Genomic DNA, 27,782 nt, shown 5'->3' with positions numbered 1-27,782 from the left:
TGTGCAGCCATCTGCTCCATTAGTCTGATGGAGCAATGAGGGGTCCAACAGAGGTAAGTGGGACTGAAGCTCCATAGAGATGAATGGAGCAGAATGGTCATGTGCAGCCATCTGCTCCATTAGTCTGATGGAGTGACGAGGGGTCCAGAGGAGGTAAGTGGGACCCCACTGAAGCTCCATAGAGATGAATGGAGCAGAACGGTCATGTGCAGACGTCTGCTCCATTAGTCTGATGGAGCGACGAGGGGTCCAACAGAGGTAAGTGGGACCCCACTGAAGCCCTCGTGTTCCTGGGAAACCCTCCTTTAAGCTATAAACTGGCCTATACTGGACCGATTATAAAAGTTTGTGTTTTTTCCCCAGGATATGCACACAGCAGCAGGGATATCCCAGAAGATTTTTCTGTGTGTAAAAGAGAGGAGAATGAACTTCAACAAGTTTCCATTGGAGAAGATGCCATTATCCCACACAATCCCTACTTCTCACCCCCTCTCCATAAATGTGAGCAGCGTTTATCCAGCACAGGGACCTCTAGTAGCGTCGGCCGTGGTAAAACCAAACCTCTGTCTATCCATCAGAGAGTCCTGAATGGTGAGAAGCCCTTCTCCTGTTCTTATTGTGGCAAATGCTTTTCTTACAAGTCGGATCTGATCAGACATGAGAGAATCCACACGGGGGAGAAGCCATTCACATGTTCCGAGTGCGGAAGAAGTTTCACTTATAAATCTGTTCTCATTCAGCATCAGCGGATTCACAACGGTGAGAAACCCTTCTCCTGTCTGGACTGCGGGAAGAGCTTCGCGCAGAGATCTGTTCTCTTCAAGCATCAGAGAATTCACACAGGCGAAAAACCATATGCTTGTCCCGAGTGCGGAAAATGTTTCAATCAAAAATCATCTCTCGGTGAACATCTTCTGATCCACTCCAGTGACAAACCGTACACCTGCTCCGACTGCGGAAAATCCTTTACCCAAAAGTCGCACCTTGCCCAACACCAGAAGATCCACACGGGCGAGAAGCCCTTCCTGTGCCCGGAGTGCGGCAAATGTTTCCGATTTCAATCGGATCTCATACGGCATAAAAAAATTCACACCGGAGAGAAGCCGTATCCTTGCTTAGAGTGCGGCAGATCGTTCACGTACAAGTCGGTCCTCATTCAGCACCAGAGGATCCACAACGGCGAGAGGCCCTTTCCCTGCTCCGATTGCGGGAAGTGCTTTACACAAAAATCAATTCTGGACAAACACCGAAAAGTTCATGCGGCGGCCGGAAACTAGATAAACCTGTTCCATTATTTCTACAGGAAAGGTGAGGAAACCTCTGCAGCGGATTAGTCGATACTTCTCCTTAAAGACTGTCTCTTTGGTTTTCGGAGGAGGATTGTCTTGGGGCTTCCGTATGCAGCTGCTCAAATTATTGGTACAAGTATTATTAAGCCCGTTGGTTTTTGGGACATCCGAATTTCCTTAGCTGTCCATCTCGGCTTAAAAATGCCAATGGTTGTCCAGGCGGTCCCCGACTAAAAGGAAACCTACCATGTGATGTGATGCATTATGAAGCAAACAAACCTTGAGACTGCTGCAGCTACACTGATGCAGAAACATATCTTGTATAATCCCTTTGCTGATTGGTTTTTGCTGAAAAAACTATTATAAAATGATGATAATGAGTCTCTGATGCTCCTGTGGCTGCCCCGGCGCTTCTCCTCTTACATTAGTTATGTACTGCACCAGAGAAGGTTGTAAATACTGTGTTCTCCCTGACAGGCAGAAGTAATCTATTGCTGCACCATCCCCTAACTGCTGTTTATGAGTCATCCAGCTCAGGTTGATTAGTTCTGTCTGGACAGATCAGGCAGCTCTGTTTAATGTGTTTATGTACAGCAGCCAGTCTGCACCCAGCTTTCCCAAGGTCCTGAATTTTATAATTGTTTTTAGAGCAAAACCACTCAGATCAGGGATCAAACAAGATATGTTGCTGCATCAGTCTACAGCATTCTCAACGTACGTTTGGTTCACAATGAATGAGAACAAATGGTAGTTTTCCTTTAAGGACACACAAGTTACAGACGGACCCCTCTGACCCCTGGTGAACTCTCTGGATGTTAGTATAGTCCCGGACTGCAATGATCGGCTGTAAGGTGTCTGTAATGAAGCTTTACTGATCCTTGTTCCCATGACAAAATTGTGAAAATACAAGTGACACAGGGACAAAATAAAATTTTGCCTGGATCTACGATTATAAAATATACAGTTCCGACTTGCATACAAATTCAACTTAAGAACAAACCTGAAAAACGTATCCAGTAAGTAACCCGGGGACTGCCTGTAATATCTGTCAGGTGGAACATTCAATCCATCGGATACTTGTTAGGAATGAGTCTGGAGCCGGGGACGCATGCGCTGTCATTTACCATCTTGTTGGTTTTGGATGAAATGATTGGTCAGACTTGGGACCTTGTATTTGCTCAGTACAGACACTTATTATCTGCTGCTTGATTCCTCCCTGTTTTTCAAATTCAGCGATTTTTCCCTCCGAATCTAACAGAAGACGACAGGATTGCCGGCTCCGAAATCTGCACCTTGAAGCAATGATAAGGTCAAGCCAAGATCAGGGGGGGGGGGTTATAATACATATCTATAAATATGTAACACTGTGTCCTGATTATATGTAGTGTTCAGGCAACTCCTTTTTTATGAATGTTTTAATAGGCCGGATGATGTTACCCCTTACTGAGGTATTACCGGCTAGTTCTGCTTATCTAAGCAGTTTTACTCATTAGCCGAAAAGAGCTTTCCCACATATAGTACTTCATAATAACTTCTAATACACCTTCATTAACACATTCTTCTTAGTGCATAAAACGAATCCAGCTCCTCCATCCCATAGAGATGTGTATTTCCGCCTGTACAGTGTGTGTCTATGGAGGCAGCATGAGCGCACGTCAAATCTTTCTGTGTTTGGTTACACAGCTCTGAGATGGGAGGATTATCCCATTCACTTTCATAGCTCCTCCCTCCCAATAGAGATGTGTATTGCAGCCTGTATAGTGTGTGTCTATGAAGGATGCATGATCTCACATCTAATCTTTGTGTTTGGTTACACAGCTCTGAGATGGGAAGATTATCCCATTCACTTTCATAGCTCCTCCCCTCCCACAGAGATGTGTATTGCAGCCTGTACAGTGTGTGTATATGGAGGCTGCATGAGCTCACGTCTAATCTTTCTGTGTTTGGTTAAACAGCTCTGAGAAGGGAGGATTTACTGCTTCACTTTCATAGCTCCTCAAGCTCCTCCCCTCCCATAGAGATTTGTATTGCAGCCTGTACAGTGTGTGTCTATGGAGGCAGCATGAGCTCACATCTAATCTCCCCGTGTTTGGTTACACAGCTGTGAGATGGGAGGATTAATCCCTTCCCTTTCATAGCTCCTCCCTCCCATAGAGATGTGTATTGCAGCCTGTACAGTGTGTGTCTATGGAGGCTGCATGAGCTCACATCTAATCTTCCCGTGTTTGGTTACACAGCTAAGAGAAGGGAGGATTAACCCATTCACTTTCAGCTTGATCTTTGACAAAGCTAAAAGTATTCTCATAGCATACTACAGCCAGCGAGAGATCAGAAAGGTGTGTAACGAAACAGCTTGTCAGACAGATTTGCCGTAGCAAAGTAGAAGTAACATTGTAACTAAGAAAACATTGCAACCTTTTACTTTACAGACTAAGGAGAATTTCTTAGTGAAGTATATTAGAAAAAATGTTTACAACACTTCACCTACAAACAGTATCAAAAATAACTTACGGTAGTGCGCTAGCCGCTGATTTAGTGGGTAACACGAGGTCCCGTGCATGAGCTGACTGCCCTGGCCTAAAATAATGGAGCAGGTCCTTATGGGCAGGTGTGCGCAGGAGGGCGTAATCGGTGATCGACTAGAAAGTGGAAGGGTCGGGAAGAGCTGTGAGGTTGTGCTACAGACTAATTCTTCATCTAATATGTAGGCAAAAGAGCTGGGGGAATGATAGGCCCTCACTCACAACCAAATGGATATGTGATCCCCTCCTTACACCCGACTTACAGACGACCCCTAGTTACGAACAGCCCTTTGGATGTTGGTAATTTACAGTATTTTAGCCCCAGGCTATACAGTCGGTCCCCTACTTAAGAACACCCGACTTACAGACGACCCCTAGTTACAAACGGACCACTGGATATTAGTAATTTATTGTACTTTAGTCCAAAGCTAGAATAATCAGCTATAACTGTTATTAAATGTGTCTGTAATGAAGCTTTAGTGTTAATCCGGATTCCCAACCCAACATTTTTAAAATCCAATAGTCACAGAGACAAAAAAAAAAATTTGTCTGCAGTTACAATTATAAAATATACAGTTCCGACTTACATACAAATTCAACTTAAGAACAAACCTACAGAACCTATCTTGTATGTAACCCAGGGACCGCCTGTAATATCAATGGTGTCTGTAATGAAGCTTTATTGTTACTCCTGTTTCTTGTGACAACCCAAAAGTTTTAAAATCCCATTGTCACCGAGACCAAAAAAATTTTTGGCCGGGGTTACAATTACAAAATATACAGTTCCGACTTACATACAAATTCAACTTAAGAATAAACCTGGAGAAACGATCTTGTATGTAACTCGGGGACTGCCTGTAATGGATTTCTAGTGAAACTTGTCCAGGAACTACTTTGCGGCATTTTCCGGGTCCTACAATACGGAGGAGAAGGTCCATGGATGAAGAGCCCCATATTATACGCATGTAATAGTAATAAATAATAATAATAATAATAATTCTTTATTTATATAGCACACACAGATTACGCAGCGCTGCACAAAGCATGTCAAATTGGTCCCTGTCCCCATGGGGCTCACAATCTAAACAACCTAACAGTATGTTTTGGAGTGTGGGAGGAAACCGGAGTACCCGGAGGAAACCCACGCAAACACGGAGAGAACATACAAACTCTTTGCAGATGTTGACCTGGGTGGGTAAGGAAGCTTCTAAGATTAAAACCTTTGCTGTTTACTTTGTCTACATTTTGGGTATTTGCTTCTGTTTTGTTATAGGCTCTTTCTAAGTCCATATGAACATTTGGTGGAGAGATGCGGGCGAGATTTATATGTTCAATACGAAGAAATGTAAAAAAAAAACGGCCTTCCGGACAGGATTTTTTTTTAGTTTTTCCTTTCCTAACATCCAGCAGACGTACCATAACTTTTTTGCTTTTTTTCACCTGACACCGGTATATGAGGGATTGTTTTATGTGGTAGATGTTGTATTTTCTAAATGATTAATTTAAAGGGAACCTGTCATCAGAAATTGGTCTAATAAACCACTATTAGTATGTTGTGAAGCAGCTGAAAACCTTCGAGATTCTAGAATCTTACATGGGCCAGTGCGGCGGCGTCATCCAGAGAATCTACTTTGAAGCGAGGTGTAAATTGGTTGTAAAAAGTCAAGGAGGCGGAGAGTTTAACACTGAAGTCAAGCTCTCCCCTCATCCCAGAACAGCCCCTTCATTGGAACTAATGCTCCTGCATCCAGAGACATCACTAACCTGATCTCCTGAATTCTGACATTGGGGCTTATTTACTAAGCGTCGCGGATCGCACTTTTGTCGGACTGTTCATGGTTTTTGGGATTTGCGCCGCTGGGACAGGTATTTAGCAGGGGATTGTGTCGCACGTGATCGGATTTTGGTGCAGCTACGCTGATGTCATGCAACAGAAATCTGCGAGAGGGCGTGCCGTCAGACGATCTGACAGATTCGGAGTGAGCGCAGGATTTAAGGTTTAAGGATAAGGGGGTGACACAAGAGCTTACAGTCTATGAGGATGAAGGGGTGACACAAGAGCTTACAGTCTATGAGGATGAAGGGGTGACACAAGAGCTTACAGTCTATGAGGATGAGGGGGGGACACAAGAGCTTACAGTCTATGAGGATGAGGGTGACACAAGAGCTTACAGTCTATGAGGATTGGAAAGAGTATTGCAAAAGCGAGTTTACATGGAGCGCTATTAGTAATAACTTACCCCAACAATGGAATATACCAGTCTTGAAACCAACAAAAGTTTTTTTTAAAAACTTTTTAATATTATTTCAAATCAGTTAAAAAAGTAGTATATAAATCTTACAGACAAAGTCCAAATGACGCGTTTCGGGTCACAGACCCTTTCTCAAATACAGGACATAAATGAAAAATCACATTAGTATTGCAGTCTTTAAATAAAGAGTAAGTGTGTACTTACAATTGTGATGCCGTGCGGTGAATGGGTAGGGCGAAAAAGGCGCGAAGTGCAGGTTTTTGGCGCGCCAACGGCAATGAGCCGAGTGGCGCATGCGCAGTAGATTATGGCGCGCCGACGGCATTGAGCCGGGTGGCGCGTGCGCAGTAGGTTAATGTCAGAAGTTGTTGCCGGAAGTACCGGAAGATCAGCATAGTGTGCGGCTGTCATGACAACCGAGCATGTGATCTCGAGGTTTAGGACTTGTAATGTTAAGGGAAATGAGATAAGTGTTTTGTGAGTGTTTGATGCGCATGTCAGGATTTAGCGCTATTGGTTAAGGAGAAGGACAATAAATATATTAGGGTATGGAACGCAAACAATAAAGAAGGTCCATTAATATTTGCCATAAATACTAGATAACAGTCAGTCAATTCATTAAATAAATAAATAAATACATAAATGGATGTATAACTGGACAACGAATTATTAAATGAATAGATAAATGAATAAATAATAATAATAAATACGCTCTCATAAATACTTTAAAAGAATAAGTTAGTATGGAAATAATCAATAATAGAAAGGGAGGGCATGAGGACTATGACTACATATATAAGAATATGATATGATATAAATATCAAAAAATAAAAATCAATATATATCAATACATGTATGCTAAAAGCAATTTTATAAAAATGTATGTTCATATGGACTAGAGTTTGTAAAGTAAAGGGAATGGTATATTCAGATGGTGAAATAATAATATTTGTCTCAAAATACGTTTTCTAGGCTTTCGTTTAATCCTGTGGGTGTCAGGCATTGTAGTTTGAATATCCAAAACATTTCACGTTTCTTCAGGTAGTTGAATCTTTGAGGTGTATTAGATTTTATGTGTTCTATAGGTGTAATGTTAAAATCACCCATGTTGCAACTGTGGTGGGTGGCTGCGTGGCGTGAGACACTATGTAGAGCGAAGCCTTTTTCTATATTTTGTCTGTGTTTGTTGAGTCTTTCCCTCAATGGTTGGATGGTGCGTCCAATATACTGAAGTTTACACTTACATTCCAATAGATATATAACGTATTTTGAGCTACAATTGAGAAAGCTCTTGATGGGGTAGGTTTCTCTAGTAACTGTAGACATAAAATTACTTTGTTTGTGTGTGATTGAGTCGCAACATTTACAGCGATTATGGCCGCATTTAAAGCTCCCTAAAAGTTTCGGAAAGAAAGAAGATTTCGCATTTGATATGCAAATGCGAAATCTTCTTTCTTTCCGAAACTTTTAGGGAGCTTTAAATGCGGCCATAATCGCTGTAAATGTTGCGACTCAATCACACACAAACAAAGTAATTTTATGTCTACAGTTACTAGAGAAACCTACCCCATCAAGAGCTTTCTCAATTGTAGCTCAAAATACGTTATATATCTATTGGAATGTAAGTGTAAACTTCAGTATATTGGACGCACCATCCAACCATTGAGGGAAAGACTCAACAAACACAGACAAAATATAGAAAAAGGCTTCGCTCTACATAGTGTCTCACGCCACGCAGCCACCCACCACAGTTGCAACATGGGTGATTTTAACATTACACCTATAGAACACATAAAATCTAATACACCTCAAAGATTCAACTACCTGAAGAAACGTGAAATGTTTTGGATATTCAAACTACAATGCCTGACACCCACAGGATTAAACGAAAGCCTAGAAAACGTATTTTGAGACAAATATTATTATTTCACCATCTGAATATACCATTCCCTTTACTTTACAAACTCTAGTCCATATGAACATACATTTTTATAAAATTGCTTTTAGCATACATGTATTGATATATATTGATTTTTATTTTTTGATATTTATATCATATCATATTCTTATATATGTAGTCATAGTCCTCATGCCCTCCCTTTCTATTATTGATTATTTCCATACTAACTTATTCTTTTAAAGTATTTATGAGAGCGTATTTATTATTATTATTTATTCATTTATCTATTCATTTAATAATTCGTTGTCCAGTTATACATCCATTTATGTATTTATTTATTTATTTAATGAATTGACTGACTGTTATCTAGTATTTATGGCAAATATTAATGGACCTTCTTTATTGTTTGCGTTCCATACCCTAATATATTTATTGTCCTTCTCCTTAACCAATAGCGCTAAATCCTGACATGCGCATCAAACACTCACAAAACACTTATCTCATTTCCCTTAACATTACAAGTCCTAAACCTCGAGATCACATGCTCGGTTGTCATGACAGCCGCACACTATGCTGATCTTCCGGTACTTCCGGCAACAACTTCTGACATTAACCTACTGCGCACGCGCCACCCGGCTCAATGCCGTCGGCGCGCCATAATCTACTGCGCATGCGCCACTCGGCTCATTGCCGTTGGCGCGCCAAAAACCTGCACTTCGCGCCTTTTTCGCCCTACCCATTCACCGCACGGCATCACAATTGTAAGTACACACTTACTCTTTATTTAAAGACTGCAATACTAATGTGATTTTTCATTTATGTCCTGTATTTGAGAAAGGGTCTGTGACCCGAAACGCGTCATTTGGACTTTGTCTGTAAGATTTATATACTACTTTTTTAACTGATTTGAAATAATATTAAAAAGTTTTTAAAAAAAACTTTTGTTGGTTTCAAGACTGGTATATTCCATTGTTGGGGTAAGTTATTACTAATAGCGCTCCATGTAAACTCGCTTTTGCAATACTCTTTCCACTTGTCTTCCGGACCCTAATGGGACCCCGGCACATTAGAGTTGTGGTAGCTGCATAGTTGGTATAACGAACCCTAGAACTATACCACCCAGAAACCTTTTTGAGAATCTGAAACTTGTAAAATGGTAACTACCATCTGAGATACCATCGCCTGGAATCTGTGGACCCTACTATATTTGATGTGCCTAAAAACCAAGAAAAAACCAGGTGAGCACCCTCTACTCTTCATTTGAATCTCCAACATCTGTCAAACGATATCACCCGAGGCGCCACCCTCCGTGTTCCTCTTTTTTCCTGTTTTCTAACCTTCAGTCTATGAGGATGAGGAGGTGACACAAGAGCTTACAGTCTATGAGGATGAAGGGGTGACACAAGAGCTTACAGTCTATGAGGATGAGGGGGTGACACGAGAGCTTACAGTCTATGAGGATGAGGGGGTGACACGAGAGCTTACAGTCTATGAGGATGAGGGGGTGACACGAGAGCTTACAGTCTATGAGGATGAGGGGGTGACACAAGAGCTTACAGTCTATGAGGATGAGGGGATGACACAAGAGCTTACAGTCTATGATGATGAGGGGGTGACACAAGAGCTTACAGTCTATGAGGGGATGACACAAGAGCTTACAGTCTATGAGGATGAGGGGATGACACAAGAGCTTACAGTCTATGAAGATGAGGGGGTGACACAAGAGCTTACAGTCTACGGGGATGAGGTGACACAAGAGCTCACAGTCTATGAGGATGAGGGGGGGACACGAGCTTACAGTCTATGAAGATGAGGGGGTGACACAAGATCTTACAGTCTATGAGGATGAGGGGGTGACACAAGAGCTTACAGTCTATGAGGATGAGGGGGTGACACAAGAGCTTACAGTCTATGAGGATGAGGGGGGGTGACACAAGAGCTTGCAGTCTATGAGGATGAGGGTGTGACACAATAGCTTACAAACTATGAGGATGAGGGGGTGACACGAGAGCTTACAGTCTATGAGGATGAGGGGGTGACACAAGAGCTTACAGTCTATGAGGATGAGGGGGGACACAAGAGCTTACAGTCTATGAGGATGAGGGGGTGACACGAGCTTACATTCTATGAGGGGGTGACACAAAAGCTTACAGTCTATGAGGATGAGGGGGTGACACAAGAGCTTACAGTCTAATGAGGATGTGGGGGTGACACAAGAGCTTACAGTCTATGAGGATGAGGTGGACACAAGAGCTTACAGTCTATGAGGATGAGGGGGCAACACAAGAGCTCACAGTCTATGAGGATGAGGGGGTGACACAAGCTTACAGTGAGGATGAGGGGGTGACACAAGAGCTTACAGTCTATGAGGATGAGGGGGTGACACAAGAGCTTACAGTCTATGAGGATGAGGTGGACACAAGAGCTTACAGTCTATGAGGATGAGGGGGGACACAAGAGCTTACAGTCTATGAGGATGAGGGGGTGACACAAGAGCTTCCAGTCTATGAGGATGAGGTGGACACAAGAGCTTCCAGTCTATGAGGATGAGGTGGACACAAGAGCTTACAGTCTATGAGGATGAGGGGGTGACACAAGAGCTTACAACCTACTATATAGGTGCTGATAGAGTGGGTTGAATACTTCTAGAAGTGATGGAATACACTTCTGTACTGCAATATATTGCATCTGTCAGTCTTTCACTGCCTGATTAGTCTTGGACTGGGCCTAAGAGGTCTCCGTACATGGCAGTCTTAGAGGTCTTGTTCAGGCCAGGGGAGTGACAGGTTGTGCTTCATCACGGCAGCTAAGTGGTTAAACTGCCCAGAGATCTTCGTGCAGGGCATACACAGCACGACTACTGCGGATCAGGCTGATGCTGCGCGAGTGGATCATCGGGACAAGAATACTCGTCCTCATGCGGCAATGGCGCGCTAACTAGGACAAGTAATCTCATCCTGTGGCATCAACCAGTTCGGAAAAAGCTTCCACCATCAACGCTATATAATTAGTGACACTGATACAGAGGGCAAATACCAGGAGCTCCAGAGGGGATCATTGGTGGTGCTCTTGATGTACATCCACTGGATGATTATTATGCAAAATTTGTGGAACAGCTGGGTCCACTTGAAAGTACTATGGTATCATCATTGATATGCAGACAGCAGGTTACAGGGCAAGAGGAGCCGAATTACTTGTTATGTCCTCCGGTTTCCTCCCACACTCCAAAACCTCAAGTTTCAGCAGATTTCTCACTAGAAAGGGCCGTTACCTCGTGTGATACAGATGCTTTGTGTCACCCCTGACCTCAGGGTTTATTGTAAGTCTTTCCCCCTTTTTCTCTACGCTCCAAGGTGATAATCAGGATTATATAAACCTGAGCATGTGTGGTCCCAGTGAGGAGGCAGCAGCACTGAGCTGGCTGATTTGAGAAGGAAGGGGCATGGCTGAGGGACCTGAGCGAACACACGCGAACACACACACACACACACACACCCCTTGTTCAAATCAAACAAAATTGGTGTCAAACATTTGTGCTGCAGAAATTTTCGTTTGTGCCGCTATCGTTTTTAAGATATAAATGAAAGTTTCCAGAGGTCAACCAGCCCTCCCACATTTCCCAAACCAAACTGGTGCCGAACAATTCTGCTACGTTTGTGCTGCTCAAATTTTTGTTTGTGCCGCTTTTGTTTTGAATAAATGAACAAAAAATTAAAGGTCAAGAGTTCAACTAGCCCCCCCACGTTAACCAAATCGAACAAAACTGATGTCAAACGTTAGTGCTACGTTTGTGCAGCAAAATTTTCATTTGTGCCGCTATCATTTTTAAGATATGTTCCGGTGTTTACATAGGTTAAAGGTGTTTAGGATGAACTGTTAAAAAACAAACCTAGTGACACTTCCCTGGTTTGATCACCAGGGGGAGCTAGTAAACACATCGTACTTAGGAAGAAATGAACTCTGATGACCTCTGGAAAAAAGTATGAATATATTAAAAATGATAGCGGCACAAACATAGCACTAACATTTGACACCAGTTTTGTTCAATTCAGTTAATGTGGGGGGGCTGCTTGAACTTTTGACATTTGATTTTTTTGTTCATAGATTCAAAATAAAAGCAGCACAAACAAAAATTTGAGCAGCACAAACGTCGCAGAATTGATTGTCACCAGCTTTGTTTGTTTTGGGCAATGTGGGGGGGCTGGTTGACCTCTGATGACCTCTGGATACTTTCATTAAAATCTTAAAAACGATAGCGGCACAAAATTTTTGCTGCACAAACCAGCACAAACGTTTGACACCAATTTTGTTTGATTTGAACAAGGTGGGGGGCCAACTTCACTCAGGTGGCTAAAGGAGGTGGGAGCAGTACTGAGCCGTCTGATCTGAGAAGGAAAGGGCAAGGCTGAGGGAGGTGGGAGCAGTACTGAGCTGTCTGATCTGAGAAGGAAGGGGTAAGGCTGAGGGAGGTGGGAGCAGTACTGAGCTGTCTGATCTGAGAAGGAAGGGGTAAGGCTGAGGGAGGTGGGAGCAGTACTGAGCTGTCTGATCTGAGAAGGAAGGGGTAAGGCTGAGGGAGGTGGGAGCAGTACTGAGCTTTCTGATCTGAGAAGGAAGGGGTAAGGCAGAGGGAGGTGGGAGCAGTACTGAGCTGTCTGATCTGAGAAGGAAGGGGTAAGGCTGAGGGAGGTGGGAGCAGTACTGAGCTGTCTGATCTGAGAAGGGGTAAAGCTGAGGGAGGTGGGAGCAGTACTGAGCCATCTGATCTGAGAAGGAAAGGGCAAGGCTGAGGGAGGTGGGAGCAGTACTGAGCCGTCTGATCTGAGAAGGAAGGGGTAAGGCTGAGCGAGGTGGGAGCAGTACTGAGCTGTCTGATCTGAGAGGGAAGGGGCAAGGCTGAGGGAGGTGGGAGCAGCACTGAGCTGTCTGATCTGAGAAGGAAAGGGCAAGGCTGAGGGAGGTGGGAGCAGTACTGAGCATTCTGATCTGAGAAGGGGTAAAGCTGAGGGAGGTGGGAGCAGTACTGAGCCATCTGATCTGAGAAGGAAAGGGCAAGGCTGAGGGAGGTGGGAGCAGTACTGAGCCGTCTGATCTGAGAAGGAAGGGGTAAGGCTGAGGGAGGTGGGAGCAGTACTGAGCTGTCTGATCTGAGAGGGAAGGGGCAAGGCTGAGGGAGGTGGGAGCAGCACTGAGCTGTCTGATCTGAGAAGGAAAGGGCAAGGCTGAGGGAGGTGGGAGCAGTACTGAGCCGTCTGATCTGAGAAGGAAAGGGCAAGGCTGAGGGAGGTGGGAGCAGTACTGAGCTGTCTGATCTGAGAAGGAAAAGGGCAATGCTGAGGGAGGTGGGAGCAACACTGAGCTGTCTGATCTGAGAAGGAAAGGGCAAGGCTGAGGGAGGTGGGAGCAGTACTGAGCCGTCTGATCTGAGAAGGAAAGGGCAAGGCTGAGGGAGGTGGGAGCAGTACTGAGCTGTCTGATCTGAGAAGGAAAAGGGCAATGCTGAGGGAGGTGGGAGCAGCACTGAGCCGTCTGATCTGAGAGGAAGGGGTGAGGCTGAGGGAGGTGGGAGCAGTACTGAGCCATCTGATCTGAGAAGGAAAGGGTAAGGCTGAGGGAGGTGGGAGCAGCACTGGGCTGTCTGATCTGAGAAGGAAGGGGCATGGCTGAGGGAGGTGGTAGCAGCACTGAGCTGGCTGATCTGAAAAGGAAGGGATAAGGCTGAGGGAGGTGGGAGCAGTACTGAGCCCTCTGATCTGAGAAGGAAAGGGCAAGGCTGAGGGAGGTGGGAGCAGTACTGAGCTGTCTGATCTGAGAAGGAAAAGGGCAAGGCTGAGGGAGGTGGGAGCAGTACTGAGCTGTCTGATCTGAGAAGGAAGGGGTAAGGCTGAGGGAGGTGGGAGCAGTACTGAGCTTTCTGATCTGAGAAGGAAGGGGTAAGGCAGAGGGAGGTGGGAGCAGTACTGAGCTGTCTGATCTGAGAAGGAAGGGGTAAGGCTGAGGGAGGTGGGAGCAGTACTGAGCTGTCTGATCTGAGAAGGGGTAAAGCTGAGGGAGGTGGGAGCAGTACTGAGCCATCTGATCTGAGAAGGAAAGGGCAAGGCTGAGGGAGGTGGGAGCAGTACTGAGCCGTCTGATCTGAGAAGGAAGGGGTAAGGCTGAGCGAGGTGGGAGCAGCACTGAGCTGTCTTCTGTGAGATAGTTGGGCTGAGAAGACTAGACAGTGGGACTTGTCGGAGCTTGTAGAAGGAACTGCTGAATCTTTTGACATTTGATTTTTTGTTCATATATTCAAAATAAAAGCAGCACAAACGTTTGCCACCAATTTTGTTTGATTTGAACAAGGTGGGGGGCCAACTTCACTCAGGTGGCTGAGGGAGGTGGGAGCAGTACTGAGCTGTCTGATCTGAGAAGGAAGGGGTAAGGCTGAGGGAGGTGGGAGCAGTACTGAGCTGTCTGATCTGAGAAGGAAGGGGCAAGGCTGAGGGAGGTGGGAGCAGTACTGAGCCGTCTGATCTTAGAAGGAAGGGATAAGGCTGAGGGAGGAGGGAGCAGTACTGAGCCGTCTGATCTGAGAAGGAAGGGGTAAGGCTGAGGGAGGTGGGAGCAGTACTGAGCCGTCTGATCTGAGAAGGAAGGGGTAGGGCTGAGGGAGGTGGGAGCAGTACTGAGCATTCTGATCTGAGAAGGTAGGAGTAAGGCTGAGGGAGGTGGGAGCAGCACTGAGCTGTCTTCTGTGAGATAGTTGGTCTGAGAAGACTAGACAGTGGGACTTGTCGGAGCTTGTAGAAGGAACTGCTGAATCTTACGGTCTATGGCCATACATGCAAAGCCTAGCACAAAGAGTAGGAAACTTAATACATTGCCAATGGTAAAATGAATTTATTTTTAATTGATACAATACGCGAAAGAAAAAAAAAGAAAAAAAATGCTAGCAAAAGCACATGGCCATTACACCATCAGATCTGTATTGATCCTCAAAAAGAAAATCAAACTCATCTGTTTTTATTTTACATTTTATTATACAAATCCAATTATAATATCATTAATCATCATTAATGACTTCCACTTCTCTGATGCATCACCAGGTTGTATTTTTTTGTAAAACATTTCCCACACTCTGAGCATGAAAATGGCTTCTCCCCCGTGTGGATTCTGAGATGTTCGAGAAGCCTGGACTTATTTGTAAAACCTTTCCCACATTCGGAACACGTGTATGGCTTCTCCCCTGTGTGAGTTCTCCGATGCTCCACCAGATGAGATTTATTCTTAAAACATTTCCCGCAGTCAGAACATGGGAACGGCTTCTCCCCTGTGTGAACTCGAAGATGTCCCAGGAGATTGGTTTTCTGGGCAAAGCTCTTCCCACAATGAGGACATACAAATGGCTTCTCTCCCGTATGAACTCGCACGTGTTCCAGAAGATTTGACTTCTTGGCAAACCCTTTGCCGCATTGAGAACAGATATACGGCTTCTCTCCCGTGTGTGTCCTCAAATGTTTGACGAGGTTAGATTTTTGGCCAAAACTTCGACCACATTCAGGACAAACGTGGTCGTGCTTTCCAAGAATAGAGTGGTCACGGGTATCTAAGCTACTGTGGCTGCTGGGAGCAGTGTCCCGTGGAACTTTGGGAGTCAATTGTGTGGAAAGATCTGTACGTACAATAGGGGTGTATGTGCTATCCGGGCCGTGAGGGTCTGTCTGAATGTTTGACATAATGGGGTTTTGTATTTGTAGACTTTCTGGGATGTCCACAGCTTCAGTGTCTGAATAACGATCACTCAGCTGCTCCAAGGAATTGTTCATGTCTCCATTTGCTGGAAAAGAAATAAAATTTACTGTAAACTGCTACAATATAGGCATTTAAAGTGAACCAGGGATGTCATGTGACAGCTTCCAATGGCCTAGTCCAGTGGTGGCGAACCTATGGCACTGGTGCCAGAGGCAGCACTCAGAGCCCTTTCTGTGGGCACCCGGGCCATCACCCCAGCACACCAGACAGGACTCAAAGAATCTTCCTGCCGTTCCAAGCAACATAAAAGATGCTGTAGGAAGAGGGAGAATAGAGTAGACCGGGCCTAATTATTTTGGAGGACCTTCTGCTGGCCCCACAATTCTCTGAGTACAGAGGGACACTGGAAAGGAGCTAAAGTGATGCAAATTTTCCATCTTGTCCTCAGGAGGCCAATATGATCGAACATGGTTGAGGAACAGGGAGCAATAAGTTTCCGCTTTAATTTTTGGTTGGCACCTCGCGATAAATAAGGGGAGTTTTGGGTTGCAGTTTGGGCACTCGGTCGCTAAAAGGTTTGCCGTCACTGGCCTAGGCTATGCGGATTTTTATAAATTCCTTTGTCATTATTCTGAGCCATTTCAGCACTTTAAAAATTAAGTTTTTGTTTATGCATTTTTAAAGTTTTTTTTTTTTTCATCCGTATGCAGCATGTATTTAACTCTTATTTATACATCCCCATAGACTTCTAAGGGCATACAGAACTGAAATTTTCTTTTGTATTCAGTTCACCTCTGTAGCTCCTCATGTGGTGTCTGTGTGAAGGTCCCTTTATTTATTTTGCAGAACTAGAGGTGTTTTCAAGTGTGTGAAGGTCACCACTCACTGGGGCACATGCACCTTTGTTTTTCCCATTCTTTTTTTTTTTTTTTTGCAACTTTTTGTGGCACGTGTGCACTTTCGCGGTCTTTCAAAGTTTGGCACGGGGCGAGTTTTCTGCAGTGTTCCATAAAACCACACAGTTTGGGGATTAAACAAGATATGTTTCTGCATCAGTGTCGCTACAGCATTCTCAGGCTATGTTGGGTTCACAACGCATAAAAACAGATGGTAGACTTGTATGTGTTAAAATTATTTCTAATGCTAAATTAATCCGAAACTAGCGTAGGTGAAATTTTGTTTTAGGAGTTTAGTGACCATTACTTACCTGGACCGATATCTGAAGCACTCTCCTCGTTCTGGTTATCCACCACATCCTCGTCATCCGTCTCCTCTATTTTTATTTTAATGAAGTCTTCATCCTAAATAACCATGTAGCTGATTAGACTTCCAGATATCTTACTTAAAGGGGCGGGCCCATTTTCTAGTTTCCTGCAACTCTGGCCCTAGGACTACTTACATCTAGAACTATAAAACTGCCAAACCCCTTCATCACCTGGTTTATAGAACAATACGTTTGGCAACAATCTACCTCAGAATTCTCTTGGATGTGAAGTTTTTCTTCTGCAAAATCTGGAGTGTAGTTCGGACTGGCAGATCCCGCTGGCGGATTAGTGTGAATGATGGATGCATCCGGACAAGTGCTTCCACTTTTACCATGTAACGTGATGGTCTGGTGTCTGTCCAGAATGATGTCCTTATACAGATCCTTGTGTTCTTCCAGATACTCCCACTCCTCCATGGAGAAATAGACCGTGAAATCCTGAGATCGTATAGGAACCTGACAAACACAATGAGACCATGGGTCATCACCCAGAAGCATCCTTACTTATACCATACCATATAGCAGGGGTGCACAATTCCCAGCCCGTCAAAACTCAAGTTGTGGCCCACACCCTGCAGCCTGGCACAGACCAATGAGCGCTTTCAGATTCAGCTACAGGTATCTGTAGGCCCCTTGGTGACAGAGCCTCAGTCGGCCCCTTTGCAGTGAACTCGCTTGGATGCAATAAAAGTTCAAAAACTTAAACAGTCTCCTATTCCCTAAAATATTCCCTAGTTTATCATCCCAAATATCCCCCTCATGGTTATATTATCTAAGCCCCCCTGACACCCTATAGATTCATTAGATACAGCCCCCTTCACCACCATGGACTCCTTATGTACAGCCTTATGTGGGCCCCCCAGCAGCTCTGGGTCCCGCCACTTGCACAGGTATGCGAAGTGCTGGCCCTGACGCTTTGGTGCAAGAACTGGGGTAGCGGCGAGTACAGATGAAGAGTCCAAGCCGCTCCCTTAGAACTCCGCTGCTGCTCCAGTCCTTCATTTTGTAAGTATCCAGAGATGTAAGTACTAGTCCATTGTCCTGTACTCACCGTTCTTGCATCCTTTCCTGCTCTGGGTCCTGACACCGGTACATCCAACCACCATCAGGACAGTATAGGAGCAAAGGGAATAGAGAAGAAGCTGCAGTGTAGCGCGGGGGTAATAGGAAGCATTTTTGTTTTGTTTTTTTCTGCTCTGCAGTCTTTCTTATTATTTGTATGCTATGTGGTCTCCAGCAGGGGCGTAACTACAGTGGTAGCAGCCATAGCAGCCGCCTATGGGGCCCACAATGTCAGGGGGCCCCCGTCATCCTACCTGACATACTAAAGAGTGGAGGATGTGCACCATTATATACATATTAAGCTGCACACATATACACTGTGATGTATATATGTTCTATATGTGTGTATAAATGTGTGATTGTAACTTGCATGTGTGAGTATATGAATATGTATATTTCTTAAGTGAGAAGGGGGGCCCCATGCAGAAGCCAGCTATGGGGCCCTGCTTCTCCTAGTTACGCCACTGGTCTCCAGTATCATTTGTCTCCTCTAGGGGTCTCCATTGTTATTGTCAGCTATGGGGGTCTGCCTACTCTGAGGTGCCTCCATTATTATCTTTGCCTGCTCTGGGGTCTCCATTTATTTATTATGGTCTTCTCTGAATGCACTACAGACAGTCCCCGGGTTACGTACAAGATTGGTTCCATAGGTTTGTTCTTAAGTTGAATTTGTATGTAAGTCGAAACTGTATATTTTATAATTGTAGTTCCGGAAAAATTTGTTTTTTGCCCCAGTGACAATTGGAGTTTCAAAATTTTTTGCTGTAATTGGACCAAGGATTATCAATAAAGCTTCATTACAGACACCTTACAGCTGATCAGTGCAGTCTGGGACTATAGTAACATCCAGAGAGGTCACCAGAGGTCACAGGGGGCAGAGGGGTCCGTCTGTAACTAGGGGTCGTCTGTAAGTCGGTGGCCTTAAGTAGGGGACCGCCTGTACTTGGTTTCTGGGGTGATATTTATATCTGTCCTGGGGTATTTATAACTCTTGAGGGGGCATTTCTTGCTGCACTGTGGCTGTAGGTGCATCTAGGGTGCAGGTTAATGGTGCATCCCTCAGACCCATAAAGGTTTTCCACGCCCACTGTATAGTATCCCAGCAATCCTCACCTGCCCAGTCAGTAGCTCAGTGATCTTGTAAGTGAGGTCCAGGATCTGAAGCTTATTGTCCTTATCATGGATCAGTAGTGGTCCCTCCACCAGGCGCTGCTTCTTGCTCCATACGTGTGGTCCCCACATGGATTTAACATTTTTGCAGGATTTTTTCAGAGGTCCGTAATTCTAAATGAACAAACAGAAGAGTAACGTATACAGTATCGTGCAACAGCTTAGGCAGGGTGCAAAGATTCAATAGCAGAAATACACCAAGCATGGTACAAGTTTAGGTGCAGACATGTGCACCTAACCCCACACTAGGATGAAAACTTCAAGGTACAAACTTATAAAACCCTGCTCTGCCCCAACACATGTTTCTCAAAGGGATGTCGAAAAAACACATGTCCGGGCAGACCAGCGTCTTACTCCTTGCTCTAGTAAGACCTTATACTGTATTTTTCGGACTATAAGGCGCACCGGATTATAAGACGCACCATCAATAAATGCCTGCTAAAACGTCTAGGTTCATAGATAAAGTGCACCGGATTATAAGGCGCACCTGATTATAAGGATGAATGACCAGCAGGGGGCAGACCTGTGCACAGTACAAGGCAGCTGTTGTCTGTAAGTACGGTTCATATATAAGGCGCACTGGACTATAAGGCGCACCTGATTATAAGGATGAATGACCAGCAGGGGGCAGACCTGTGCACAGTACAAGGCAGCTGTTGTCTGTAAGTACGGTTCATATATAAGGCGCACTGGACTATAAGGCGCACCTGATTATAAGGATGAATGACCAGCAGGGGGCAGACCTGTGCACAGTACAAGGCAGCTGTAAGTACGGTTCATATATAAGGCGCACTGGACTATAAGGCGCACCTGATTATAAGGATGAATAACCAGCAGGTGGCAGACCTGTGCACAGTACAAGGCAGCTGTTGTCTGTAAGTACGGTTCATATATAAGGCGCACTGGACTATAAGGCGCACCTGATTATAAGGATGAATGACCAGCAGGGGGCAGACCTGTGCACAGTACAAGGCAGCTGTAAGTACGGTTCATATATAAGGCGCACTGGACTATAAGGCGCACCTGATTATAAGGATGAATGACCAGCAGGTGGCAGACCTGTGCACAGTACAAGGCAGCTGTTGTCTGTAAGTACGGTTCATATATAAGGCGCACTGGACTATAAGGCGCACCTGATTATAAGGATGAATGACCAGCAGGGGGCAGACCTGTGCACAGTACAAGGCAGCTGTAAGTACGGTTCATATATAAGGCGCACCGGACTATAAGGCGCACCTGATTATAAGGATGAATGACCAGCAGGTGGCAGACCTGTGCACAGTACAAGGCAGCTGTTGTCTGTAAGTACAGTTCATATATAAGGCGCACTGGACTATAAGGCGCACCTGATTATAAGGATGAATGACCAGCAGGAGGCAGTCCTGTGCACAGTACAAGGCAGCTGTTGTCTGTAAGCATGGATCATATATAAGGCGCACCGGACTATAAGGCGCACCTAATTATAAGGATGAATGACCAGCAGGTGGCAGACCTGTGCACAGTACAAGGCAGCTGTTGTCTGTAAGCATGGATCATATATAAGGCGCACCGGACTATAAGGCGCACCTGATTATAAGGATGAATGACCAACAGGTGGCAGACCTGTGCACAGTACAAGGCAGCTGTTGTCTGTAAGTACGGTTCATATATAAAGCGCACTGGATTATAAGGTGCACCTTATTATAACGATGAATGACCAGCAGGTGGCAGACCTGTGCACAGTACAAGGCAGCTGTTGTCTGTAAGTACGGTTCATATATAAGGCGCACTGGACTATAAGGCGCACCTGATTATAAGGATGAATGACCAGCAGGTGGCAGACCTCTGCACAGTACAAGGCAGCTGTTGTCTGTAAGTACGGTTCATATATAAGGCGCACTGGACTATAAGGCGCACCTGATTATAAGGATGAATGACCAGCAGGTGGCCGACCTGGGCACAGTACAAGGCAGCTGTTGTGTGTAAATACGGTTCATATATAAAGTGCACTGGATTATAAGGATGAATGACCAGCAGGTGGCAGACCTGTGCACAGTACAAGGCAGCCGTTGTCTGTAAGTACGGTTCATATATAAGGCGCACCGGACTATAAGGTGCACCTGATTATAAGGATGAATGACCAGCAGGTGGCAGACCTGTGCACAGTACAAGGCAGCTGTGGTCTGTAAGTACGGTTCATATATAAGGCGCACTGGACTATAAGGCGCACCTTTGATTTCTGAGAAATTCTAAGGATTTTTAGTGCGCCTTATAGTCCGAAAAATAAGATACCTCCCACCACATTTTGGAATTAATTAATTGGAATATCGTGGCTACTATTTTGAGATCTGTAGTCCCAGCGATAATTGGGACTTTTTGGAGTGTTTTGTTAATACTGTATACGTCTTAGATTGTACAGCTACGTGAATTTGTGTGATATTTTTAACCCCTCGGCCGCCGGAGCCCCTTTTCACCTTCCTGACACGGCCCATTTTATCATATCTGCCCTGTGTCACTGTAAGTGGTTATAACTTTGTACTTCGTGATAGTTAAAGAATTTTCAAAAAATGTTTTGTGTTTATTTCTGGAAGAAAAAAAAAAGATTTTTGGTGAAAATTTGGAAAAAATTCTCGATTTTCAAAACTCAAAAATGTTCTACTTTTTCCATACAGTCATAACAGCAAAAAAAAAAAAAAAAAAAAAAAAAAACTTGATAGCTAACATTAACCGAATGTCTGCTTTATGTTGACTTGCATTTGTATGCATCCTCTCATTTTTGTAGGAGGTTCTGGGGCTTTGAATTTTAGGTGCGATTTTTCACATTTTCATAAAATTGAGGGTTTCAAGTCACTTAGAGAGGCCTAAATAAAAGTAAAACTCCATAAATGACCCCATTATACAAACTACACCCCTCAACGTACGCAAAACAACTTTTATGAAGTTTGTTAACCCTTTAATTGTTTTACAGGGGATAAAACAAAACTGGGTGCAATTTTGACATTTTCATTTTTTTGGGGGGCTAAATGAATGAATGAATGGGTTTTACCGAAACTTACAAATTCTCAGTGGATAAAATACCAAAACGCTCTCGTCCTAGTCCCCGGCGCGCCCTCGTCCTAGTCCCCGGCGTTCTGCGCATGCAGGACTAGGACGAGGGCGCGTGGCTACGAGGAGCTGCGTGCCGAAGATTACCTGGTAGGCGGAGTAACGTGGCTACTGGGGCGTGGAGTAGCTGCATAAAAAAATTTACATATTCCGACATTAAAGTTTTCTAAAAGACACCCGGGACGTGAGGATTAGCCCAAAAAAGGTCTATCCTCACGTCCCATCCATCCACCTACCACCCTTTATAGGGAGAATCGGGGTGGTAGGTGCCCTTTAATTACTGCCCTATTACGTCTTCTATTTTATATTACATTCTTGCTTTGCAGCATTTTTTCCACACGTTTAAACCTTCTGCACATAACTGTATAACTAGACATTACAATACTCAATAGCTGTGTAGCTACAAATCACTTACCTCTCCAGTCAGCAAGTATATAATCTCCAAAGTCAGATTTAGTATCCGGTCGGTGGAATTTTTATTTTCTTCGCTGATTTTCAGTAAATTTGTCTGATGATCCAGAGCGTATTTCATCTTGACCCCTTAGACTGCAGGATCAATAAATTCACAAGGTGAAACCATCACTTTCCTCATTGACCTAAAGAAGATTCCATCCGCATTTCACTCTACGTTATTCCCGGGAAAGGGGAGCAAATGTTATTGTATATATCTATCTATATATCCTTGGCTGCTATGCAGAGACTAAGTAAGCAGCTACAGGGGGGGGGGGCAGGGAGAGGGGAGTATATGTGTTTATTATTTATCGTGGGGCACAATAAGAGCGGGAGTTACTGGTAAGGCAAAATAAGAGTAGAAACTGTTGGGGCAAATTAAGAATGGCAGTTGCTGTGAGGCAGATTAAGAAGGGGTGGAGCTGCTGGGGGGCACAGAAGGAGGTGGAGCTGCTGGGGGGGCTCAGGAGGAGGTGGAGCCGCTGGGGGGGCTCAGGAGGAGGTGGAGCCACTGTGGGGGGGGGCTCAGGAGGAGGTGGAGCCGCTGGGGGGGGGCTCAGGAGGAGGTGGAGCTGCTGGGGGGCACAGGAGGAGGTGGAGCTGCTGGGGGGGCTCAGGAGGAGGGGGAGCTGCTATGGGGGACACAGGAGGAGGGGGAGCCGCTGGGGGCACAGGAGGAGGTGGAGCTGCTGGGGGGCACAGGAGGAGGGGGAGCTGCTGGGGGGGCTCAGGAGGAGGGGGAGCTGCTATGGGGGACACAGGAGGAGGGGGAGCCGCTGGGGGGCACAGGAGGAGGTGGAGCTGCTGGGGGGCACAGGAGGAGGTGGAGCTGCTGGGGGGGGGGGGCACAGGAGGAGGTGGAGCTGCTGGGGGGCACAGGAGGAGGGGGAGCTGCTATGGGGGGCACAGGAGGAGGGGGAGCTGCTATGGGGGGCACAGGAGGAGGGGGAGCTGCTGGGGGGCACAGTAAGAGGTGGAGCCGCTGGGGGGCTCAGGAGGAGGGGGAGCCGCTGGGGGGCTCAGGAGGAGGGGGAGCCGCTGGGGGGCTCAGGAGGAGGGGGAGCTGCTGGGGGGGGGGGGGGGCACAGGAGGAGGGGGAGCCGCTGGGGGGCACAGGAGGAGGGGGAGCCGCTGGGGGGCTCAGGAGGAGGGGGAGCCGCTGGGGGGCTCAGGAGGAGGGGGAGCCGCTGGGGGGCTCAGGAGGAGGGGGAGCTGCTGGGGGGGGGGCACAGGAGGAGGGGGAGCTGCTGGGGGGCACAGGAGGAGGGGGAGCTGCTGGGGGGCTCAGGAGGAGGTGGAGCTGCTGGGGGGCACAGTAAGAGGTGGAGCTGCTGGGGGGCACAGTAAGAGGTGGAGCCGCTGGGGGGCACAGTAAGAGGGGGAGCCGCTGGGGGGGGGGGCTCAGGAGGAGGGGGAGCCGCTGGGGGGCACAGGAGGAGGGGGAGCCGCTGGGGGGCTCAGGAGGAGGGGGAGCCGCTGGGGGGCACAGTAAGAGGTGGAGCCGCTGGGGGGCTCAGGAGGAGGGGGAGCTGCTGGGGGGGGGGGGCACAGGAGGAGGGGGAGCTGCTGGGGGGCACAGGAGGAGGGGGAGCTGCTGGGGGGCACAGTAAGAGGTGGAGCCGCTGGGGGGCACAGGAGGAGGGGGAGCCGCTGGGGGGCTCAGGAGGAGGGGGAGCCGCTGGGGGGGGGGGGCTCAGGAGGAGGTGGAGCTGCTGGGGGGCACAGGAGGAGGGGGAGCTGCCGGGGGGGGGGGGGGGCTCAGGGGGAGGGGGAGCTGCTGGGGGGGGGCTCAGGAGGAGGTGGAGCCGCTGGGGGGCACAGGAGGAGGTGGAGCTGCTGGGGGGCACAGTAAGAGGGGGCTTTAATATGTGGGGGCCTGGGGGACACAATGTGAAGGGAAGATGGAGGGCACAAAGGGGTAATTATAGTGTGTGGGGTTAAAGTATGGGGCAGAATAAAAGTAGCTTAGAGCAATAAAATAATCTTTTGCCCCTTTCGGGGGGCACAGTATTACCCGGGGGCACTGCTGTTAGGATATTCACTATATTAATAGACAGGTCTCCCTTGCTCACTACTCCCCCTGTCGGTGATTAGTGAGTTCCGCACTGATACGTTACCGGCTACAGTGTCATCCGGATCCTCTGACCCGGAAGTTGTTTTCTCAGCCGGCTCCTCTGACCCGGAAGTTGTTTTCTCTACACTCACACGCTCAGTGGAAGATGTTGACTCCTGGTTGGACGGCTCCCAGTGGCCACACCCCCACACGCTGCTATTGGTCATCTTTTTTTTTTACAGCTCTTCGGTGTGACTGTATATATAGAAGCAGCGGCATCACCAGAACTTCCCTGTCCTCGGGTGAGGGAGAAGATATCTTGTAGTTAATAAAGTTCTGTAGTGAGATCCGGATAGAACGTGCCTGGAGGAGCTGCTGGCGCCATCTAGTGGTCATAGTGTGACTCTCACTCATTCCCATCCAGCAGCCCACGTGGGATGGGACAAGCGTTTTCTATGGCACTAGGGACAAAGATCCGGCAGGGTGTGTGGGTAGAGGCCGGATTAAATAGAATTTGGGGTATGGCTGGTACCAATTAATGGCGCGCTGGCCCTTTAACCGCTTAACCTTCACCTTTAACCCGTTCAAAAATCCATAACTTTTTCATGTTTCCGTGTACAGAGCTGCGTGAGGGCTTATTTTGTGCATATTTTGGGACGCGGCGATACCTAATGTGTTTGTGATTTTTACTGTTTATTATGTTTTATATCAGTTCTAGGGAAAGGAGGGTGATTTGAATTTTTAATATTTTATGAATTCTTTACATTTTTTTAACCTTTTTTTTTTTTTTTTTTTTTGCACTATTTCTTAGACTCTCTAGGGTACATGAACCCTAGATGGTCAGATCGTTCCTATTATATACTGCAATACCACTGTATTGCAGTATATGGTGTTTTTGCATATGATCCATTAACGAATCTTCAGAATCCATGAGAAACCAAGCAGCCTCAGGTCTGAAGAAGACCCAAGGCTGTCATGGCAACCGATCGCTGCCCCCCGATGACATAGGGGAAAATGGGCTTTAGGTCACTTCATAGGTCAGTGATGATATCAGTGTAACTGGCCAAACATGTTGGGGGGCTAGTAGTGTTTGAATTTTAATAGTGTTTTGTGTGTGAAGTGAAATGAAATAATCAGCTGATGAATGTATAGATCTGAACTGCAGTCACAGCCAGCTGCTATCTAGACAAATACAGCCTGAAACAGGTAGTAAGGTGTTTACTATAGGCAGCGATAGCACTAGAACACACTGGGGCTCATTTACTTATCTGGTCCACAGAGTTCACCGAAAGTGCTTTGTCCGACGAGGATTCGGGTCTGCCACGATTCACTTACAACGTGCTCCCGATATCCTGCATGTGTCGCTTACCCGCTCAGGTCCCCGGAGTTCACCTTCTTCTTCCTGGTGAATGTAAGTGCATTGTCCATGTATAATGCGCTGTGCGGGGAGTCACTAAGATCATGCGCCCGATATCCTGCATGTGTCGCTTCCCCGCTCAGGTCCCCGGAGTTCACCTTCTTCTTCCTGGTGCATGTAAGTGCATTGTCCGTGTATAATGCACTGTGCGGGGAGTCACTAAGATCGTGCTCCCGATATCCTGCATGTGTCGCTTACCCGCTCAGGTCCCCGGAGTTCACCTTCTTCTTCCTGGTGAATGTAAGTGCATTGTCCATGTATAATGCGCTGTGCGGGGAGTCACTAAGATCATGCGCCCGATATCCTGCATGTGTCGCTTCCCCGCTCAGGTCCCCGGAGTTCACCTTCTTCTTCCTGGTGCATGTAAGTGCATTGTCCGTGTATAATGCGCTGTGCGGGGAGTCACTAAGATCGTGCTCCCGATATCCTGCATGTGTCGCTTACCCGCTCAGGTCCCCGGAGTTCACCTTCTTCTTCCTGGTGAATGTAAGTGCATTGTCCATGTATAATGCGCTGTGCGGGGAGTCACTAAGATCATGCGCCCGATATCCTGCATGTGTCGCTTCCCCGCTCAGGTCCCCGGAGTTCACCTTCTTCTTCCTGGTGCATGTAAGTGCATTGTCCGTGTATAATGCGCTGTGCGGGGAACCACTAAGATCATGCGCCCGATATCCTGCATGTGTCGCTTCCCCGCTCAGGTCCGCCGGAGTTCACCTTCTTCTTCCTGGTGCATGTAAGTGCTTGGGCTTGCAACACAATTTGAAAATTAAATCCTGCGCTCAGTCCGAATCAGTCAGATCGCCCAGCGGCACCGCCTCTCGATTTGTGTCGCATAAAAGCGACACAATCGGATCACGTAAGACACAATCCCAGTGCAAACCCCTGTTAAATACCTGTCAAAGCCATGCAAATCTCGAGAAAAGGAGCAAAGTCCGTAGTGTGACCCTTAGTAAATAAGCCCCATTGTAACGACTTTAAATGAACTTAGACAGTGTGGCCATAGATCACAACCAGTGGCTGTGCCTACAACACTGACACCAAGTATCAAAATATCAATACCTCTGCTACTGGGTACATTAAAGCTAATTATCTACCATCACTCCTGCTACTGTGAATGTAATAACCAATCATTTACAGCATCTTAGTTCCCTAATTATCGCAAATTATGTATAGACCTTATCACTGGGCTAATACAAATAATAAACAAGCCTTTTCTAGTAACAACTGAATTACACACTATAGAATGAAATTGTGCCAAAAAAATGGTGCAACTGTGTGCAAAACATGAAATACATGTTAATTTGTGTGTGTTTTGTGTATGGCCTGTTTTTTTTATTGTTTTAGTCATTTTTTTTTTTTAAAGAAAGAATTAAAAAAAATAATTTATGCAAATAATTATGTATATATTATATTTTTTTGAAAAATATATTCCTTTACATGGTGGCAAAACTTTTTTTTCCTGAGTTTTTTTTGTGGTTTCTTTATTATTTTTTGGAAAAATAAATTCTTTTAAATAGAGGCACAACTTTTTAAAAATGTATTTACTTATTTAATTTTTTTTTTCTTTAATCGCCTTCAGTCCCACGCA

General features: G+C 46.0%; 2 protein-coding genes across 8 annotated transcripts in view; one reads left to right on the top strand and one right to left on the bottom strand.

The window, feature by feature from the left end:
* Positions 1 to 5,043, top strand: part of LOC140106100 (uncharacterized) — a 69,741-nt gene extending 64,698 nt beyond the window's left edge. For all 5 annotated transcript variants that reach the window (XM_072130335.1, XM_072130333.1, XM_072130336.1 and 2 more), the window contains exon 7: positions 364 to 5,043. In XM_072130335.1, the coding sequence (XP_071986436.1) occupies positions 364 to 1,277 (914 nt within the window). In that variant the 3' untranslated portion in view covers positions 1,278 to 5,043. The remainder of the gene's footprint in view (positions 1 to 363) is intronic.
* A 9,779-nt stretch (positions 5,044 to 14,822) lies between these two features.
* On the bottom strand, positions 14,823 to 24,976 carry LOC140106105 (uncharacterized). Of its 3 annotated transcripts, none has more exons than XM_072130341.1 (6): positions 24,842 to 24,976; positions 22,690 to 22,820; positions 19,134 to 19,304; positions 17,166 to 17,414; positions 16,902 to 16,995; positions 14,823 to 15,779 (listed from the first exon to the last, which is right to left on the bottom strand). In XM_072130341.1, the coding sequence occupies exons 2-6, from the start codon at positions 22,804 to 22,806 to the stop codon at positions 15,016 to 15,018; spliced, it is 1,395 nt and encodes a 464-aa protein (XP_071986442.1). In that variant the 5' UTR covers positions 22,807 to 22,820; positions 24,842 to 24,976; the 3' UTR covers positions 14,823 to 15,015. The 3 variants fall into 3 exon arrangements, with proteins under 3 accessions (XP_071986442.1, XP_071986444.1, XP_071986443.1); XM_072130343.1 differs by having other exon boundaries at positions 22,690 to 22,870; positions 24,842 to 24,914; XM_072130342.1 differs by lacking the exon at positions 24,842 to 24,976 and adding an exon at positions 24,739 to 24,821.
* Between the last annotated feature and the right edge of the window lie 2,806 nt (positions 24,977 to 27,782).

This window comes from Engystomops pustulosus, chromosome 11 (genome assembly GCF_040894005.1).
Source record: "Engystomops pustulosus chromosome 11, aEngPut4.maternal, whole genome shotgun sequence".
Lineage (NCBI taxonomy): Eukaryota > Metazoa > Chordata > Amphibia > Anura > Leptodactylidae > Engystomops > Engystomops pustulosus.
This window is presented reverse-complemented; position numbering and strand designations above follow the sequence as displayed.